The sequence below is a fragment of the Acinonyx jubatus genome, chromosome A1, assembly GCF_027475565.1.
Source record: "Acinonyx jubatus isolate Ajub_Pintada_27869175 chromosome A1, VMU_Ajub_asm_v1.0, whole genome shotgun sequence".
In the NCBI taxonomy this organism is placed as follows: domain Eukaryota; kingdom Metazoa; phylum Chordata; class Mammalia; order Carnivora; family Felidae; genus Acinonyx; species Acinonyx jubatus.
In genome coordinates, this window is record NC_069380.1 from 22,415,202 (window position 1) to 22,435,113 (window position 19,912).

General features: G+C 37.8%; 1 protein-coding gene across 15 annotated transcripts in view; it reads left to right on the forward strand.

Moving 5' to 3' along the window:
• RCBTB2 (RCC1 and BTB domain containing protein 2) overlaps positions 1–19,912 on the forward strand; it is a 58,653-nt gene that overhangs the window by 22,793 nt on the left and 15,948 nt on the right. For 7 of the 15 annotated variants that reach the window (XM_053215397.1, XM_053215411.1, XM_053215391.1 and 4 more), the window contains 7 exons: positions 7,580–7,678; positions 10,388–10,452; positions 15,167–15,322; positions 15,515–15,665; positions 17,855–18,021; positions 18,571–18,729; positions 18,858–18,965. In XM_053215397.1, coding sequence (XP_053071372.1) covers positions 10,411–10,452; positions 15,167–15,322; positions 15,515–15,665; positions 17,855–18,021; positions 18,571–18,729; positions 18,858–18,965 — 783 coding nt within the window. In that variant the 5' untranslated portion in view covers positions 7,580–7,678; positions 10,388–10,410. Of the gene's footprint in view, positions 1–5,310; positions 6,383–7,579; positions 7,679–10,387; positions 10,453–15,166; positions 15,323–15,514; positions 15,666–17,854; positions 18,022–18,570; positions 18,730–18,857; positions 18,966–19,912 lie in introns of those variants that run through there. The other 8 variants (XM_053215419.1, XM_053215414.1, XM_053215426.1 and 5 more) reach the window with 5 other exon arrangements.

Genomic DNA, 19,912 nt, shown 5'->3' on the forward strand with positions numbered 1-19,912 from the left:
TAGCCCATCCCCCCCCCACAACCCCTCCAGTAACCCTCTGTTTGTGCTCCATATTTGAGTCTCTTATGTTTTGTCTCCCTCCCTGTTTTTGTTATTTTTGCTTTCCTTCCCTTACGTTCATCTGTTCTGTGTCCTAAAGTCCTCATATGAGTGAAGTCATATTTGCCTGTCTCTGACTAATTTCGCTTAGCATAATACCCTCCAGTTCCATCCACGTAGTTGCAAATGGCAAGATTTCATTCTTTTTGATTGCTGAGTAATAATATATTGAATATATGTACCACATCTTCTTTATCCATTCATCCCTCAATGGACATTTGGGCTCTTTCCATAGTTTAGCTGTTGTTGATAGTGCTGCTATAAAAATTGGGGTGCGTGTGTCCCTTCGAAACAGCATACCTGTATCCCTGATAAATACCTAGTAGTGCAATTGATGGGTTGTAGGCTAGTTCTATTTGTAATTTTTTGAGGAACCTCCATACTGTTTTCCAGAGTGGCTGCACCAGCTTGCATTCCCACCAACAATGCAAAAGAGATCCTCTTTCTGCCCATCCTTGCCAACATCTGTTGTTGCCTGAGTTGTTACTGTTAGCCATTCTGACAGGTGTAAGGTGGTATCTCATTGTGGTTTTGATTTTTATTTCCCTGATGATGAGTGATGTTGAGCAATTTTTCATGTGTCGGTTGGCCATCTGGATGTCTTCTTTGGAGAAGTGTCTATTCATGTGTTTTGCCCATTTCTTCACTGGATTATTTGTTTTTTTGGGTGTTGAGTTTGATAAGTTCTTTATAGATTTTGGATCCTAACCCTTTATCTGATATATCATTTGCAAATATCTTCTCCCATTCTGTCGGTTGCCTTTTAGTTTTGCTGATTGTTTCCTTCGCTGTGCAGAAGCTTTTTATTTTGATGAGGTCCCAGTAGTTCATTTTTGTGTTTATTTCCCTTGCCTCCGGAGACGTGTTGAGTAAGAAGTTGCTGTGGCCAAGATCAAAGAGGTTTTTGCCTGCTTTCTCCTTGAGGATTTTGATGGCTTCCTGTCTTACATTGAAGTCTTCTATCCATTTTGAGTTTATTTTTATGTATGGTATAAGAAAGTGGTCCAGGTTCATTTTTCCCAGAACCACTTGTTGAAGAGCCTGTTTTTATTCCATTGGATAATCTTTCCTGCTTTGTCAAAGATTAGTTGGCCATACTTTTGTGGGTCCATATCTGGGTTCCCTGTTCCATTGATCTGAGTGTCTGTTCTTGTGTCAGTACCATACTGTCTTGATGATTACAGCTTTGTAGTATAGCTTGAAGTCCGGGATTGTGATGCCTCCTGCTTTGGTTTTCTTTTTCAAGATTGCTTTGGCTATTCAGGGTCTTCTCTGGTTCCATACAAATTTTAGGATTGTTTGTTCTAGCTCTGTGAAGAATGCTGGTGTAAATATTTTGATAGGGATTGCATTCAATATGTAGATTGCTTTGGGTAGTATCTACATTTTAACAATATTTGTTCTTCCCATCCAGGAGCATGGAATCTTTTTCCATTTTTTTGTGTCTTCTTCAATTTCTTTCATAAGCTTTCTATAGTTTTCAGTGTATAGATTTTTCACCTCTTTGGTTAGATTAATTCCTAGGTATTTTATGGGTTTTGGTGAAATTGTAAATGGGATTGATTTCTTGATGTCTCTTTCTGTCGCTTCATTGTTGGTGTATAGGAATGCAACCGATTTCTGTGCATTGATTTTATATCATGCAACTTTGCTCTACTCATAAATCATTTCTAGCAGTTTTCTGGTGGAATCTTTTGGGTTTTCCATACAGAGTATAATGTCATCTGCAAAGAGTGAAAGTTTGACCTCCTCCTGGCTGATTTGGATGCCTTTTATTTCTTTGTGTTGTCTGATTGCAGAGGCTAAGACTTCCAATACTATGTTGAATAACAGTGGCGAGAGTGGACATCCCTGTCTTGTTCCTGACCTTAGGGGGAAAGCTTTCAGTTTTTCCCCATTGAGGATGACATTAGCATTGGGTCTTTCATATATGGCTTTTATGATCTTGAGGTATGATCCTTCTATCCCTACTTTCTGGAGGGTTTTTATCAAGAAAAGATGCTGTATTTTGTCAAATGCTTTCTCTGCATCTATTGAGAGGATCATATGGTTCTTGTCCTTTCTTTTATGATGTGGTGAATCATGTTAATTGTTTTGCAGATATTGAACCAGACTTGCATCCCAGGTATAAATCCCACTTGGTCGTGGTGAATAATTTTTTTAATGTATCGTTGGATCTGGTTGGCTAATATCTTCTTGAGGATTTTTGCATCCATGTTCATCAGGGAAATCGGTCTGTAGTTCTCCTTTTTAGTGGGGTCTCTGTCTGGTTTTGGAATCAAGGTCATGCTGGTTTCATAGAAAGAGTTTGGAAGTTTTCCTTCCATTTCTATTCTTTGGGACAGCTTCAAGAGAGTAGTTGTTAACTCTTCCTTAAATGTTTGGTAGAATTGCCCTGGAAAGCCATCTGGTCCTGGACTCTTGTTTTTTGGGAGGTTTTTGATTCCTAATTCGATTTCCTTACTGGTTATGGGTCTGTTCAAATTTTCTATTTCTTCCTGTTCCAGTTTTGGTAGTATATATGTTTCTAGGAATTGGTCAATTTCTTCCAGGTTGCCCATTTTATTGGCATATAATTGCTCATAATATTCTCTTATTATTGTTTTTATTTCTGCTGTGTTGGTTGTGATTTCTCCTCTTTCATTCTTGATTTTATGTATTTGGGTCCTTTTCTTTTTCCTTTTGATCAAACTGGCTAGTGGTTTATCAATTTTCTTAATTCTTTCAAAGAACCAGCTTCTGGTTTCATTGATCTATTCTACTTTTTTTTTTTTTTTTTGGTTTTGATAGCATTAGTTTCTGCTCTAATCTTTATTATTTCCTATCTTCTGCTGGTTTTGGGTTTTATTTGCTGTTCTTTTTCCAGCTCTTTAAGGCCTCAGGTTAGGTTGTGTATCTGAGATCTTTCTTCCTTCTTTAGGAAGGCCTGGATTGCTATATACTTTCCTCTTATGACTGCCTTTGCTGTGTGCCAGAGGTTTTGGGTTGTGGTGTTATCATCTTCATTGGCTTCCATGAACTTTTTAATTTCATCTTTCACTGCTTGGTTAGCCCATTCATTCTTCAGTAGGATGTTCTTCAGTCTCCAAGTATTTGTTACCTTTCCAAATTTTTTCTTGTGGTTGATTTCGAGTTTCATAGCATTATGGTCTGAAAATATGCACAGTATGATCTCGATCCTTTGTACTTGCTGAGGGCTGATTTGTGTCCCAGTATGTGGTCTGTTCTGGAGAACGTTCCATGTGCACTGGAGGAGAATGTATATTCTGCTGCTTTAGGATGAAATGTTCTGAATATATCTCTTAAGTCCATCTGGTCCAGTGTGTTATTCAAAGCCATTGTTTCCTTGTTGATTTTTTGATTAGATGATCTGTCCATTGCTGTGAGTGGGGTGTTGAAGTCTCCTACTTTTATGGTATTACTATCGATGAGTTTCCTTATATTTGTGATTGATTTATATATTTGGGTTCTGCCACATTTGGTGCATAAATGTTTATAATTATTAGGTCTTCTTGGTGGGTAGACCCCTTGATTTTGATATAATGCCCTTCTTCATCTCTTGATACAGTCTTTATTTTAAAGTCTAAATTATCTGATATAAATATGGCTACTCTGGCTTTCTTTTGTTGACCATTAGCATGATAGATGGTTCTCCATTCGCTTACTTTCAGTCTAAAGGTGTCTTTAGGTCTAAAGTAGGTCTCTTGTAAACAGCATATAGATGGATCTTGTTTTCTTATCCATTCTGTTACCCTATGTCTTTTGATTGGAGCATTGAGTCCATTGATGTTTAGAGTGAGTACTGGAAGATATGAATGTATTGGCATTATGTTGCTTGTAGAGTTGGAGTTTCTGGTGGTGTTCTCTGGTCCTTTCTAGTCTTTGTTGCTTTTGGTATTCATTTATTTATTTATTTTTTTATTATTTATTTATTTTATCTTTTCTCCCCTCAGAGAGTCCCCGTTAAAATCTCTTGCAGGGTTGTTTTAGTGGTCATGAACTCCTTTAAGTTTTGTTTGGGAAACTTTATCTCCTATTTTGAGTGACACCCTTGCTGCATAAAAAATTCTTGGCTGCATATTTTTCTGAGTCAAGCCCAATTAATATATCCTGCCACTCCTTTCTGGCCTGCAAAGTTTCTGTGGATAGGTCTGTTACAAACCTGATCTGTCTTCCCTTGTAGGTTAAGGACATTTTTTCCCTTGCTGCTTTCCTGATTCTCTCCTGGCTTCAGTATTTTGTGAATTTGACTATGATATGCCTTATTGATGGTCAGTTTTTGTTGAATCTAATGGGAGTTCTGTGTGCTTCCTGAGTTTTGATATCTGTGTCTTTTCCTAGGTTAGGAAAATTTTCCACTATGATTTGTTCACATAACCCTTCTACCCCTATTTCTCTCTCTTCCTCTTCTGGAACACCTGTGATTCTGATGTTTTTTCCTTTTTAATGAATTACTGATTTCTCTAATTCTTAAATCATGCTCTTTTGCCTTAATCTCCCTCTTTTTTTCTGCTTCATTATTCTCCATAAATTTGTCCTCTATATCGTTCATTCCTGTTTTGCCCCATCCATCCTTGCTGCCGTGGCGTCCATCCAAGATTGCAGCTCAGTTATAGCATGTTTTATTTCATCCTGATTAGCTTTTACGTGTTTTATCTCCGCAGAAAGGGATTCTAATCTATTTTCGACTCCAGCTAGTGTTCGTATTATCGTGATTCTAAATTCTGGTTCAGACATCTTGTTTCTATATCTGTTGGTTAAATCCTTGGCTGTCGTTTCTTCGTGCTCTTTCCTTTGGGGTGAATTCCTTCGTTTCATCATTTTGAAGGGAGAAAAAGGATTAATGAGGTAAAAAAATTAAAAAAGTGTTAAAAATAAAGAAACACACACACACAAAGTCAAATATATGATGATAGATCTTAGGTGTGTTTTGGTCTGGGTGTTGAAAGGGTCTTGACCGATTAGAGAAAACAGGGGAACGAAAAAAACACAAATCGTTTGAAAATTTGAAAAAATGAATACACTGAAGTGACTAAAATGAATTGGTGGAATTAAATAGAATTTGAAAAAATTTACCCAAAAGTAAAAAATACAGTAGAAAAAAATAAAATATTGTTTACATTTTTGTTAATGTTTATTTATTTTTGAGAGAGAGAGATCATGAGCAGGGGAGGGGCAGAGAGAGAGGAAGCAGGCTCCAAGCTCTGAGCTGTCAGCACAGAGCCCGATGCGGGGCTTTAACTCACAAATCATGAGGTCATGACCTGAGCTGACATCCGATGCTTAACCGAGTGAGCCACCCAGGTGCCCCCCAAATTAAAATATTTTTAATAAAAATTGAAAATAAAAATGAGGTTTTTCTCTTTATGTGTTCAAGAAAAAGAAAAGAAACAAAAAATAGAAAAAAAGAAAATTGAATAGATGGGCCAGTGAACATACTGAAATACGACTGAAATCACTTCATTTTCCCCTAGAAGTCAAACTATGAAGCACTTTATAGTCCATAAACTAAGCAGGCGGAGAGACTTGTGTTCCTGAAGATCAAGGTTGGCCCAGTTGCGCGGGACTCAGTGTAACGGCTGGGTTCTCCAGTAGATGGTGCTGCTTACCTTACTGGGGTGGATTGTTGTAGTGCTCATGGGTGCGCATGCGCACGCGCAGGAGTGGTAAAAATGGCATCACCCAGCTAGCCAGTCTCTAGTATTGGAACTCTGTTCTCCCCGATCAGCAATCGTGCACCAGTCCTTTGTCTTTGGCTTCTATCCACTCCCTCTTTTACACAGTCCATGACCAAGCCCCAGGCAGCACCTCCCTCCTGAGTTTTGTCTCAGATGTGGCTGTTTTTCCCGACCTCTTACTTCTGAGGGACTGCGGCTTTGACCCTTTCTGCCCCTCTGCAGGAGGGTCTCATCGAGCAATGTCTGGGTGCCAGCCGCACCCAGGAACATTTGTGGGGCCATGCCGCTGCCAATGCCCAGAGACTATGGCTGGGTGCCAGCCCTCCCCAGAAAAAGTTCGCAAGATAGTGCAGCAGCAGTGTTTCAGGGAGTATGGAAAATCACAACACACATCTGGCACCAGGCTTTACCCTTAACGACCTTGTTCCAGCACCAGCGAATGTGGTTGTTCTCCCGGGTCCACTTGGACCTTGCCTTTGGGGGACCCACACAGCCTCTACCAGGTGTCCTCCCAGCAGGGGAACCGCCTCTCCCCACGTGACCTGAAGAACCCCAGAATCCACTCTACTCCTGGGGATTCACCCTTCACACCAGAGCACATCCAGGTATTGAGCTGCAGAGTTGCAGACTCTGCGCTCCCTGTGTTTAGAGTCTTAATGGAATTTAAACCCTCTCCTTTCTCCTTTCTCCCTTTTTAGTTCAGTCCCTGCAGCTGTTTCCACTTTTCCATTTTCTCTCCAGCTGCTTTTGGGGAGGGGTGCTTTTCCCGTATTCTACCCCCCTCCCCAGTCTCCGTCCTGTCTCCGCCCCCAAAAGCGGTTCCCTACCTTTTGTGGCTTCTTGCTCCCCAAATTCACTTTTCCGTGCCACGTACCTGCTGAATTCTGTGGTTCAGTTGTGTAGATTGTTGTGTTAATCCTCAGATCAGTTTTCTAGGTGTGCAGCATGGTTTAGTGTTGGTTTGGCTGTATTTCATGGACACGAGACACAAAAAAAACTTCGATGCTGTTCCGCCATCTTAGCTCCTCCGACCAGCATTTTCTTTTAAATAGTGAAATAGGAAAGGATAAAATAGAGTAGGATACAGTAGAATAGAGTAAGACAGAAAAAATAGAAAAAAGGATGTCCTTAAGCACATCATATAATAAGAGTAAGAATTATTTTGTTGAACTTTTGTTTCAGGTACATACATGTATCAAAAAAAAAAAAAGATTAAAAGACACTGCTCTGGCCTAAATATTGTTGAGTTACTCTCTAAAGTGATTATACCAGTTGCTTTTCTTACAGCAGTATGAGTGTGCTTTATGATATGTATCCTCACCAACACTAGCTATTATCCCCCTTTAATTTTGCAGATGGGTGAGCTCTGTCTCACTGTGATTGCATTTCCATAGTGAATTTGAGCATCTCTTAATATGTTTATTGTTTCTGTGAGTTTTCTTGTCTTTTGCCCATTTCTAAATTGGATTGTTTTTTTTGTTACTGATTCTTAGGTATTTATTCTGGATACAAATTCTTTGTAAGCCACCAGTTATATATGTTGAAAATATCTTCTCTCATTCTGTGGCATGTGTTTTCCTTTGTTCATTTTGTTTTTTAGTATGCCATATTTTTTTAAGTTTTACCAGACATTGTGGTTTATGCTTCTGTGTCTTATCTACTGACTTTTTAATAACAGAGCTAATACAGTTTTTAAACTGTATACTTCTCAGATAAATAATAGCTTGTTGTAGTTGCAAGATGGTATATTCTTTTCCTTCTCTGATTTTCTCTAATAGAATTTATGTATTTATGTTTTTCAGTCACATTAACTTTATCCTAGAAGACAACTTTACAAGGATCTAGACAGAACAGGATTAAAGATGACTGAATACTGAGCTCCAGAAACTTAAAACAATCAGGTACAAAAATATTTGGAGGGAACTTTCCCAGCCAGTCAGTACAAAATAAAATGGGAACGTACATAGGAAAACTTAAAATATCCTTGAAATACAGGAGAGGGTCCAAGAGAGAAGTTTTGAAATCCATCTTGTGTTCAAATATTGGCTCTAACCCTGACTGGTTGGTGATGGTTGGTCAAGTTTTGTAAACATGTCCATAAAATGGAGGCAATGATTGTGTCTGTTCATTTTGGCTATTGTAAAGTTTAATGAGATAATATAAGGCACTTAATACTTGGCACAGGGTTACTGTTTAACCATTATTATTGTTGCTACTGTTATTTGTAATTCAAAGGTATGGTATTCTGTATATTGTGGATTTTTAGGAAGTATATATTGATATACTGCTATAACATTGATAGTAATAATAGCCTGCTAAAATCATGTAGAAAATAGAATAAGATAACTATAATACTCACATATATTCCATAAACTATATTCCTTAAGTGGTGCAAATTGACGCTAGTTTTCTCTGTTATTTTTGTATCACACTGAAATAATGTGAGAAAAAAAATCAGTCTACTTTCTACAATGCTAGAGAATTCAACAGTTTTTTTTTCACAGTACTGTACAATAGTACTTATTCTTGAATCATTTTTAAATCTTCAAGAATGTTCTGACCAATAAAGATGAAATTATGTTAATCTTATGGTTAATGTTAGTTGAATCTTACAAATGTTATTTCTTTGATTGTGGTAATTTCAATATGCCACTAATGCAATTATGTCTTAACTTGAGTGTCAAACACAATGGGCTGTGTTCCACCACTCTAATTTTTAAATAGGTACTATAATTGAAATTGATCAAAGACACCAAAAAGAGCTATTTATTTTCTTCCTTTAAAAACTAGGATACTCAGTTGATTAAACAAACCAACAAAACAAAACAAAAACTCTGTTAGCTGATATGGAATGATTTCCAGGAGATATATTGTTAACTGAGTTTTAAAAAAATGCAAATTGCCCAAGAGTATATAAAATTGCTATTTTTTATGTAAGGAGGAAACGAAACAGGAAGAATAAACCAGAAAACAATGGAATTGGTTACTTACAATGGTAGAGTGAGGGGTAGGGTGGGAAACGACAAACCGGGATTACTGGTTAATGTGTTGGAAAGATTTCCCTTCTCCTAGGCACAAGGTAGCCTACAATACAATGAGAGGCATCTCTTCTTTGGTCCCTTTTTCTCCTCTTATTAATTTCCTCTTTTTTCTTGCTTTTGACTTCTTTTCTAGTTTTTTTCTCTTCCTCTTTCTTTTTTCCCTCTCCTCTTTTTGTTTTTTGTTCTAGTAAACTTGGGGCAAAATATAGATGATGCAGTTAGGATGAAACAAAACAAAAAGAATCTTCAATGCAGGCAGTCTCTTGTATACAAAAAGCTGTATTCAAAGGATGCTTTCAACCAGTATATGGTATTGTGGTCTGCTGTGACCCATGTCCTGCGGTGGTTATAGCAATGAACGAGTCAGGGTTGCCTCTCTTAACAATGCTTGCAAATTAATAGAGAAGCACAGATCAAGTAGGATTAACTGTCACATGAAATTATCTTCCCATATTGGCAACTAGACCAAGTTTTATAAATAAATGAGAAAAGTCTAAGTGATTATTTTAAAAACAAGCATATCTTTTCCAAACATTAGAAACAATGATTTGTATCAGTTGTCATAGTTTGAGTTACAATTATTCTGAATATGATTATTCCTTATATTCTAAGAGACCTTTCCATAGCTGATGAGAACAAAATTTTACCAGCATTCTCTATTATAAAGCTCTAACTGCTTATAAATAATATCAGATAAAATACTCTGATGTTAGTCCCTTTGAAATGTGGATTGTATTTGTTTGAGTAAATAGAACCCAAACTAATAAATCAGAAATATCAACATTATTAAATATGATTTCATTCTATTGCTTTGGGGTAGAGGAGAATATTTCTTTATATTTATTTTTAGTGATGGGATAGTTAACTGTGTAATGACTGAACCACAGTCTAGACATACTGCGTATCTTTTGTTAGAGCTGCTTCTGCTGTTACTTCTATGTGGTAGAAAGTAGTCATTGTGGAGATGGTTAATTAAGGCAAGAACATTCATGCTGTTGCTACATACTTGGTGGCTGTTGTTGCAGATTTTTTGTTAAAGTCTAGGATAACAAAGCCATATTTGGTTCATCCTTTCATTTTTTTCATTCATTCCTCCTTTTTCTTTCTTTCTTTTTTTTTTTTCCCCAGCTTAGCAAATCATACACTCTTCAGTGGAGCTGAGAACTGATAAGTCTGCTGTTCACAGATTTGGAACTTTCCAATCCCAGGGAAAATTTGACCAAGGTCTAAAATTTTATTTTTCCTTATCTAGAGGAGGTCAACTGTAAAATGAAAATTTTCTACTTATTTCCTTATAGATTTAAGAATCTTCATTTATCCTGGGATTACTTTTCCAGACCTCAGCAGGAGGATTACATAAGAGACCATAAGATAGTTTCAGAACAGTTAAAACACCTTTTGGTTTTTATAGCTGTTAACTCTCATGTCTACACCTTAATTCCCTTATCTTCCCTTCACCATATTTGAGCTTAGCTTATTTTCTCTGTTAATTGGAAGTAAAATAATTTTAACCTGCCTAGTTTCATTCCATACACAGGATCCTGATTTTACCACATACTTTTTCCTCAGGGACTGCACAGGACTGAGTCCATATGGAAGAAGAGCTTTCCCTTTCCTATGGAGAAAGTGGCAAGGTTAGAAAAAACAAACAAAAACATGCCTCTGGAGCATGTATTTTCTGTTGCATGAAACCTATACCAATCATCTGTTGGTCATCCAATAGGAAGATCAGTGAGATAGTACTTGTCTTTGAGGGGCTCACAGTGTAGTTACTCAGATGCAAACATAATTACTGTGGGTACAGAGAATGCCAAAGGGGCTGGCAGAAAACTGTGGGTATTGTCTGAGGGGTAGGGCAGGGTTCCTGAAGATGGTGCCTTTTGAGCTGGATGAGGAGTACAGACCATCCCTGCTTTCACAGATAATACCACCCTGCAAGAGGGTCTGAGTTGAGCAATGTTTGCTCCATTCCCAGAGATTTCAGAAAACTATAAAACACCTAATCTTAGATGACATATTCTTAATTCATCACAGATATTCTTTAACTTATTCATTTTCCACCACAGCTTAACATTACAGTCAATCAGCTTAAGTCTAGTCAGTGTCCAACTGATGTTAGAAGTTTCACACTTTTCAGCATGCACATCATTTTCCATCTTATGTTAATTTTATTAAATTGACATGATGTCTGTTTTTCGTTAGTAACAATATTAACTGCCACTGTTAACTTTCATTTTCCTGTTTTCTGCTCTTTTTAAATAAATATGGTCAAAACACAATAAAAGATGTAAATAATTATACAAAGCCAGCATAGTGTGCAAAGATGGCAGAACTTCTAAAACTGAACCATAGTATCACCATGGACGTGTTTGTTGTGAACCCTTGTAGGAAAGTATGAAAGTAGCTTATAAAAGTAATGTATAGAACTTGAGAATGTTATAAAATGCTAACAGAAAAATTCCCAATTTTTCCTGGGAGCAACAGATTTTGTAAAATAGAAGAACAGACTCACAGAATTAGCAATGAAATGACTTTATTACATATAAAGTGTTACATTGCCAGGAAGTCTTCAAAAGGCAAGGTGTTGGTGGGTTTTTTAAAATAACTTTTTTTTGTTAGGCATGCCCAACGGGTAATTTTGGTTCTAATGCTATATGCGGTATTTTAAATTTAATTGTGACAACTTAGTAATCATCTGGAGTCAGGTGAAGTATCATAATCTGTTTGGTTCTTCATATTGTTAGAGAAGCAGAGTTATATCGGTAGCACATACTCAAAAGGATAATAAAATGCTTCTTGGTCTCTAATTTTATGGAGCTTAGTTTCCTTAATTATATTTTTCTTGAGCTAATGTTAAAATTTCACTACTTTGTGTCTCCCAGATAGATGCCAGTGAAAGACAGGGGGGTGAGGGGCTGGATGTGAGCAAAGTAGTAAAGGAAATCTGGCCAGGAAATAGTTATTACCTATAATAATGTTATATGTAGGAAGGAGGATTACCTGGGCCAAATTAGGACTGAATTCTAGGGACACAATCTAGATGACTTATCTTCTCTACTGCTAAGCTCTCATTTCCTGGCAATGTTTTTGCCCCATTCAGATTTGTCTGTTGCCTGCCTTGGCTCTTGCTCAGCCAGTCCCTTATTTAGCAGGTGGGCACAGAGGTGGTTGGGTGCCTTTTGTAGAGATGGCTGCTGTCATGCAGGGTGGCTGCAGGCCCTACAAGGTGCACTATATGTGAACCCTATGCTACCTACACTCTTATTATATACACAAAGTGTATATATACATATGATACATGTACATGTTTATAATACATACAGTGTATACAGCTGTATATACTCGAGTGTGTTGGAGAGAAAAATGTATTTTTCTTCTGTGAACAAAGATGTTACAGTTCCTTGAGACTGATACTAAATGTTTACCTCAAAAAGTGTAAATGTATGCATTTCGTAAAGTAAGTCATCAGTTCCCCCATGAAATAACTCCCCCAAAAGACTTAGAAAAATGAATTTTTGATGACTAACCTCCAGGAGCTAGTCTGACAGATATTTGAAAGCAATGTATTCACACCTCCTTTGTACCCAGGTTATATTGTAAATATTTGTTTTCTATCGTGAGCTCCTTGAAGGGAGTGATGATGTTTCGTTTTTATATCTTTAGATCCTTGCACTCAATACATGTTCAATGATACTGTCAGACCTGATGTTTTGTTGACCTGTGTCATCCTTTAACAAATGTATGACTGCAGGTGACATCACCCCCCCCCCCAACACACACACACACACATGAGGTCCAGTGGTTAGTAGAGTCGTGGGGGGTGGGGGGTGGGTACTAGAGGTTTTATACAGGTGGGCCATGCTTTGTAGACAAGTGTTTAGGAGCTTGTTGGATTTATAACCTGATTCTAGGCATCTAAGAGACCACTTGATTTTTGTAGCAGGGCAAGTTGCAATCTAAAAATCTGCTTGAAAGGAGAAAATGAGGTAGCAGTGCTTATTTTCTCATCGTATATTGCCATCTGCCCTGTTTATGGAAGGTAACCCACAGTGTGGATTACTGCCCTGTTCAGCAAGGAGTTTATGAGACCAGCCAGTGCCCTGTGATTGCAAGCAGTAGGTCTACCAGTAGTATAACTTTATGTGAACTGTTTTCTCTGCAACATGTGGTGTGTGGAAAGCAATCTTTAGAAGCAAGTGATCTTGGAGGGTTACTTAGTGCTTCTGTGCCTCAGTTTCCTTGCATTTAAAATGAGGATAGCAATATCTATGCCCTACAATTATGAAGGTTGGAAATAATATATAAGAATTCTTTTAACTCACACATTAGTTCATCTATAAATATTTGAGGTCACATTCCAAATGTTCTTTTTTAAATTTATAGACTTAAATAGGAAAAAAAAATAAAATGAAGACCCCATAGAAAATAAGATTCCTTCATGAGATATGGAGGTGGATAATTTATGTAGAAGCTTAGAATAAAAGCTAACCTAACAAGATTCTGTCCTTAGCTCTGTAGTGGCCTTGGGTGCTGCCCAAAAGGGAGTAGAAGACATCCTTCTCCAGACAGGGTCTTAGAACTTGAATGACATCGTGAGGGAAAGTGGCTGGATTTGGCATCAGAGGAGCTCATCTTGGTCAGGTGCTGCCATTAACTCAGGATGGTGCTGTGAGCTGTTATAAGCTGCTTACCCTCTGTATTAGTTTGTTAGGGCTGCCTTTAAAAAGTACCACAAACTGGGTGGCTTGAAGCAATAGAAATTTATTCTTTTATAGCTCTGGAGACTACAAGTCTGCAGTTAAGGCATCAGCAGGGCCATGCTTTCTGAAGGCTCTAGGGAAGAAGCCTTCCTTACTTCTTCCCAGCTTCTGGTGGCTCCTGGCAATCTTTGGTGTTCCTGGACCTGTAGCTGGATTGCTTCAGTCTCTGCCTCCATGGTTCACATGGGCTTCTTCACTATGTGTCTTCACATGGTGTGATGCTGAATTTTATGTGTTAGCTTGAGTGGGCCACTGGTGCCCAGATTAAACATTGCTCCTGCGTGTGTCTCTGAGGGTGTTACCTCACAGAAGAGAATAGCGTTTGAATTGTTGAGCTCAGTAAATGGTTTGCCCTCCCTGGTGTGGGTGAGCATCATCCAATCTGAAGGGGCTGAAGAGAACAAAAGATAGAGGAAGGAACAAAAGGTAGTGGAACCCTCATGAATGGGATTGGTGCTTTATAAAAGGTGCTTCAGAGAGATCCGTAACCCTTTCATCCTGTGAAGAAACAGGGAGAAGGCGATGGCTATGAAGCAGGAAGGGGGCCTTCATCAGAACATGAGCACTTTGGTGCCTTGATCTTAGATTTCCAACTGCAGAACTGTGAAAAGTAAACTTTTGTTTTTTATAAGCCACCCAGTCTGGCATGCACTAAGACTCTCCAGTACCTCAGAAGGTGACCTTATTTGGAAATGGGGTCATTGCGATGCATTTGGTTTAGTTACGATGAGGTCATTATGGTAAGCCCTAATCCAGTCTGACTGGTGAGGGGAAATTTGGGCCCAGAGGCAGACATGTATAGAGGGAAGATGATGTAAAGATACAGGGAGAAGATGGCCATCTACAAGCCCAAAACAGAGACCTACATCCTTCCCTTGCAGTCCTCAGGAGGAACTAAACTAGTAGACACTTTGATTTTGAACTTCTAGCCTCCAGAACTGTGAGAAAATAAATTTCTTTTGTGTAAGCCACTCGGTCTGTGGTACTTTGTTATGGCAGCCCTAGCAAATGAATGCACACTTTGTGGGTGTATCTTCCTATCTCCAAACCTGAGTGGGGGGATGAGAGAAGCCGCTAACTGCTCAACTGGTGGTCAGAATGGACCCATGAACCGGCACTTCTGGGTCGTTTCCTTGGTCACCTTCAGCATTGTTCTTTTCCAAGGACACTTTTTGTTAAGACTTAGGCATCTGATGAAATAGCAGTGCTGTCTTTCTGTTTTTCCTGCCTTTACAACCAGCCTAGTTTCCAGAGCTACATTTAAGACCTAGCCAATGCTGAAAATACTTGCTAGCCATTTGGCCTCCCAGAAGTCAGTCAGGACGATTCCTGTGGCCTTGAGGAAAATTAGTAGGTGAGATCTGATCCCACCTGGAGTCTCTGTCTCTTGGTGGCTGTGAGAGCAGGACTGAAGCAGTGGGTTTGTAGAGGCATTTCCTGTAGCTATAAAGGGTCTCTCAAAAAGAGAGCCGTCCCTGCCTGAACTGGTGCTGACTCTTCTACAGAATTAAAAGGGGAAGGAAAAAAAAGTATTTTTTCATTAATAGTCTTAATGTATGTATATATGTATTTTTTTTTTCCTTTTCAGCCAGTACAGGCTACTCTGTCATCTTTGAAGATGTTAGATGTGGGAAAGTGGCCAATTTTCTCCCTTTGTTCTGAGGAAGAACTGCAGTTAATTCGTCAGGCCTGTGTCTTTGGCAGCGCTGGCAATGAAGTTTTATATACTACAGTAAATGATGAGGTAAATTTTGAAGAAAAAATTCAGCCTCTTACCGTAATAGATTCGACGGAGTGGGGCAGAAACTGAGGAATTAAGGTTAAGAAGAAAGCATGAGAGTACATTCTTACTTGTTACATAATGTTATACAATGAAGCAGTAATTACAGGTTTGTCAGAAATAGAGGTGCTTGAACTAACAGTCGTTTCCCCACAGATTTTTGTGCTTGGCACAAACTGCTGTGGCTGTTTGGGATTAGGTGACGTCCAGAGCACCATTGAACCTCGGAGACTGGATTCTTTAAGTGGCAAAAAAATAGCCTGCCTCAGCTATGGGAGTGGCCCCCATATTGTCCTTGCCACAACAGGTAACCTAGGATCACAGTGTAGAGGTTTAGCCATTGCCTTATTTGTTGAGAAACAAGATTTGGGACCCCCTGTTAAATCGAGAACATACTTCTTGATTGGGTAGGAGTTTCCGGCTCTGTCCTGTGAACTTGACTGTGCTTTGGACAATGTGAAATATGAACATGTCTGAGTATCAGAGTAAGATAATGGAGCAGATGGAATCTAGCAGTTATTGGCACTTTCGATGTGAGAATGACAGTGATATAAGCCCAGTAAACCCCTTTTGTTTACACTTCATAAGTTTAATTATTTTGCATTAAAATTAACTCACTCTGGACTTTTTGAACTTGAGATCTCTGATCTATGAACTAAGACACTGAAGCTAAGTCCAAGATGTTCTCTGACTCCTAGCACACTGGGATTCTTACCATGAATAATGACTGATGGCTGAAATATAATTACCATGAATAATAGACTGATGGCTATTTCATGAATTCAGACTAATAAGACATTATAATTAAATCATACCTTAGACTTTTCTTAAGCTAGGTGTTCATTTCATTAGTATTCTTTGAATTGAAAATAAAGTTTATAAATACTGTGTTGTATACTTATTTCACATAAATTTTAGGGAATTTTGGTTGCCAGTAATAGTCTAGATTATTTGGACCACTTCTTCACTGGAAACAACTAAAAATTCTAGATAAAATATTTAATTTTTTTCCATAGAGGCATCAAAGCACTAACAAGGCAGAGAGGAATTACTGGATCGGATTCAAGAGAAAGTATGAACTAAGGTTAAAGGGGAACTTAAAGCTAGTTTTGCCTTAAGGGCATCTGCTTCCCCACCTAAATGAGTTGTGGTTTGATGTACTCACAAGGTGAAGGAGTCATGGGTCAGACACCTAGCCCATTAGGCTAGGAACACCAAAGGCTAGGCTCTGGGGGCAAGAATGGGCCAGCTCTTCCATCTTTAAGGCACTGAACAGAAGAATCCTTGCCTGTGAGAAAAGCAAGGAGGAAAAAAGAAAGAAAGAAAACCTCTCCCTGAAGGGTTGTAATCATGGATTTGTATTCCAATTCACATCAGACTGGTAGTCCAAGAAATCTCAAGCCTTGGATTTATTAAAGAACTACCTTTAAGCACCTTAGTGGCATGACAGAAGTTAATGTGGATTCTTTCTAGAGGAAGGCACCTTCACTTCATTCTAGGCCTGAAGAAATATAATGCCATTGCAAAATGAGTTTTCAATGGCAATTAGCAGCACATAGTAAAAGATAACCAGGTACACAAGGGAACAAGGCACCATGAATGAGAACCAGCAAAAAAAGATAGCAAACACTGAATACTAAGTATCAGCTATTACAGGTACAAGATGACTGTATTTATTATGTTTGAAAAAATAAAAAACCAGCTTGAAGACCTGCAGAGATCAAAGAGGATTTGAAAAAGAATGAAATAAACAATATGATTATCAAAATGAAAACTCCTTGGGCAAGTTTAATAGCAGTTTGGGCATATCAAAAGTAAAATTAGTAAACTGGAAGATCAGAAGAAATTATCTGGCATGTAGCACCCAGAGATAATATGGTAGAAAATACAAGCACAAGGAGTATATACTGTATGGTTCCATTTATTTACAGTTCAAAAACAGGAAAAACTAAATCTCTTATTGTGGATTATATGTGGGGAGCTTTTGGAGTGATCATAAGGTTATATTTCTTGACCTGAGTGGTGGTACATGGGTGTGTGCTTTATAATTATTTATAAAACTGCATATATATCTTATGAACTTTTCTGAATATATATTATACCACATAAGAAATAATATATAACAAATGTTTTAAAAATTAACTTGATCATTTTATAGATAAGAAAATAGGCCCAGGGAAATTAAATGACCTACAGTCTCTTGACTTTCAATCTGATGTTTTCTCCTATTATTCTTAGTAGCATTTCTCTGCTGTTTATTTACAACCTATCTGCCAGCTATTTTAACTCATCCATTTAAATTTCATCTTGTTGCTTTGAGATAGAGTATCTCAAATTTTCCAAGTGTATTATCTTATAGAATGAGTTTGGTGGGATAGGGAAGTCAGTTATCATTTGCACATGAATTTTTAGTTTTCATTTGTAGAAGGATGCAATATATGTTCATATAATAAAGTAGATGTTTTGAAAGCTGGTTTTATTTCTTTTTATTTTCAGAAGGAGAAGTCTTTACCTGGGGTCATAATGCTTATAGCCAGCTGGGCAATGGGACAACTAATCATGGTTTAATGCCCTGTCATATTTCTACTAATTTGTCAAACAAACAAGTCACTGAAGTTGCCTGTGGGTCTTACCATTCTTTGGTGCTAACATCTGATGGAGAGGTGAGAATAGTTAGCGTAAATCTCATTGATTTTTTTCAGTAAGATTATATGGATTGTTACAGCCATCTTGGAAACATGGTCATTTGATTAAAATAACCACCTCCCTCAAATTCAACCTTATTCTTGTTAGCAGTTCATAATCATGGTGGTTACATCATTAAGTGTACCTTTATGTAGTAAGGATTTCTATAACTGCAGAATTTAAAAGGTTGTAATGTTCTTTCTATATTGCTATATACTCAAGGGTTTTATTTGCAAAAAGAAAAGCCCTAAAATGCTGGAAAATATGGCTGAAGCCAAGTAGATATTTTGATAAATATTATATATTTGATGATCATTATTGTTATTTGTACAGATAATACCAATAACCTAATTTTATAAAGTATTGTAAATTTTGTAAGAATGAATTTTACAAAAACTTCTCTGCCTATGTTGTGAGAATTTATGGATATCAAGCATTTTGAAAACAAAGATGAGGCATTATGAGTACATGTTAATTTCTAATTGAGATACTTTGTAAGTTAATGTGTTTCATTTATTGATCCCCAGGTATTTGCCTGGGGTTATAATAACTCCGGGCAGGTAGGATCTGGATCAACAGCCAATCAGCCAATCCCTCGAAGAGTCACAGGCTGCTTACAGAATAAAGTAGTTGTGAACATAGCATGTGGGCAGATGTGTTCAATGGCAGTGGTGAACACTGGCGAGGTAAGAAAGTTATTTCATATGTTGTTTAGAAAAAAAAACCCATTTGCCTGATCGGTGGCGTGTTTCTCACAGCAGAGAGCTTACTTGCATGTGTCTTTCATGGGACTGAGTCTGTGGTTTTCTCTCAGGTCTATGTCTGGGGTTACAATGGAAACGGGCAGCTTGGACTTGGCAGTAGTGGCAACCAGCCAACCCCCTGTAGAATATCGGCTTTGCAAGGCATTCGTGTCCAGCGGGTACGTCCACAGTGGGTCTGTGTGCCTGGTTTTAAGTCTTTCTTGGCAAAGATGCCAATGTACACAGTTTTCTTGGCAGATGAAAAGTTTAGCTGCTTGATGTTTTCTTTATTGAACTAAAAACTAAAGCTCTGTTTCCCTGAGTAAAGTTGTAGATGTTCATCAGGAAATTATGTTTCTAGGCCACTCTCATACATAGCTGTTGGAATGTAAATTGTTACAGTCTTTTCCAAGGAAACTTTGGCAGCATATATCAAGAGCCTTGAAAATATTCATACCCTTTGTTCTGTAATTTTCTTCTGGGGATATTTAAGGAACAAAAAAGAAAGACACAGGATTAGTGGAGAAGATATAGCAAAAGAGGAAGGAAGCAAGGAAGGGAGGGAGAGAGGGAGGGAGGGAGGATAAAGAGGGAAAGAAAGAAAAGAAAAAAATATCAACTTTAATAAATAACATAAATAATAGATATAGCATAATTTAATCAAATAATGTTAGTGATTAAATAAATTATACAAAATCTACATGAATGGAAATGATGCTTACAAAGGATTTTTAATGATATGGAAATAGTGCTATGTGATGTTATATAAAAATGAAGATACAGACATGGTGCATGGAGACATGGTACATATTTCTGTACTGTATGTGTGTGTGTGTGTGTGTGTGTATAGAAAAAAATCCTGATCTTGAGATTACTTTCATATTTATACTTTTTTTATGGTAGTCCACATTAAACATGTTTTACTTTTACAATAAAAAAGGAAAGTAATTCTTAAAAAATAAAAGTGTATTTCATATTCACTTCACACCCCTTGATCTCTGTGAGCATAATGAATGCCATATGAAAGCTGAATAAACCAGACTCATGTCACTGAAGGAAGTCATGTTGATCTTAACGGCCATTTTGGCCACATGTGGGCTGAGCTAGTTCTGGAGTAATACGGGTT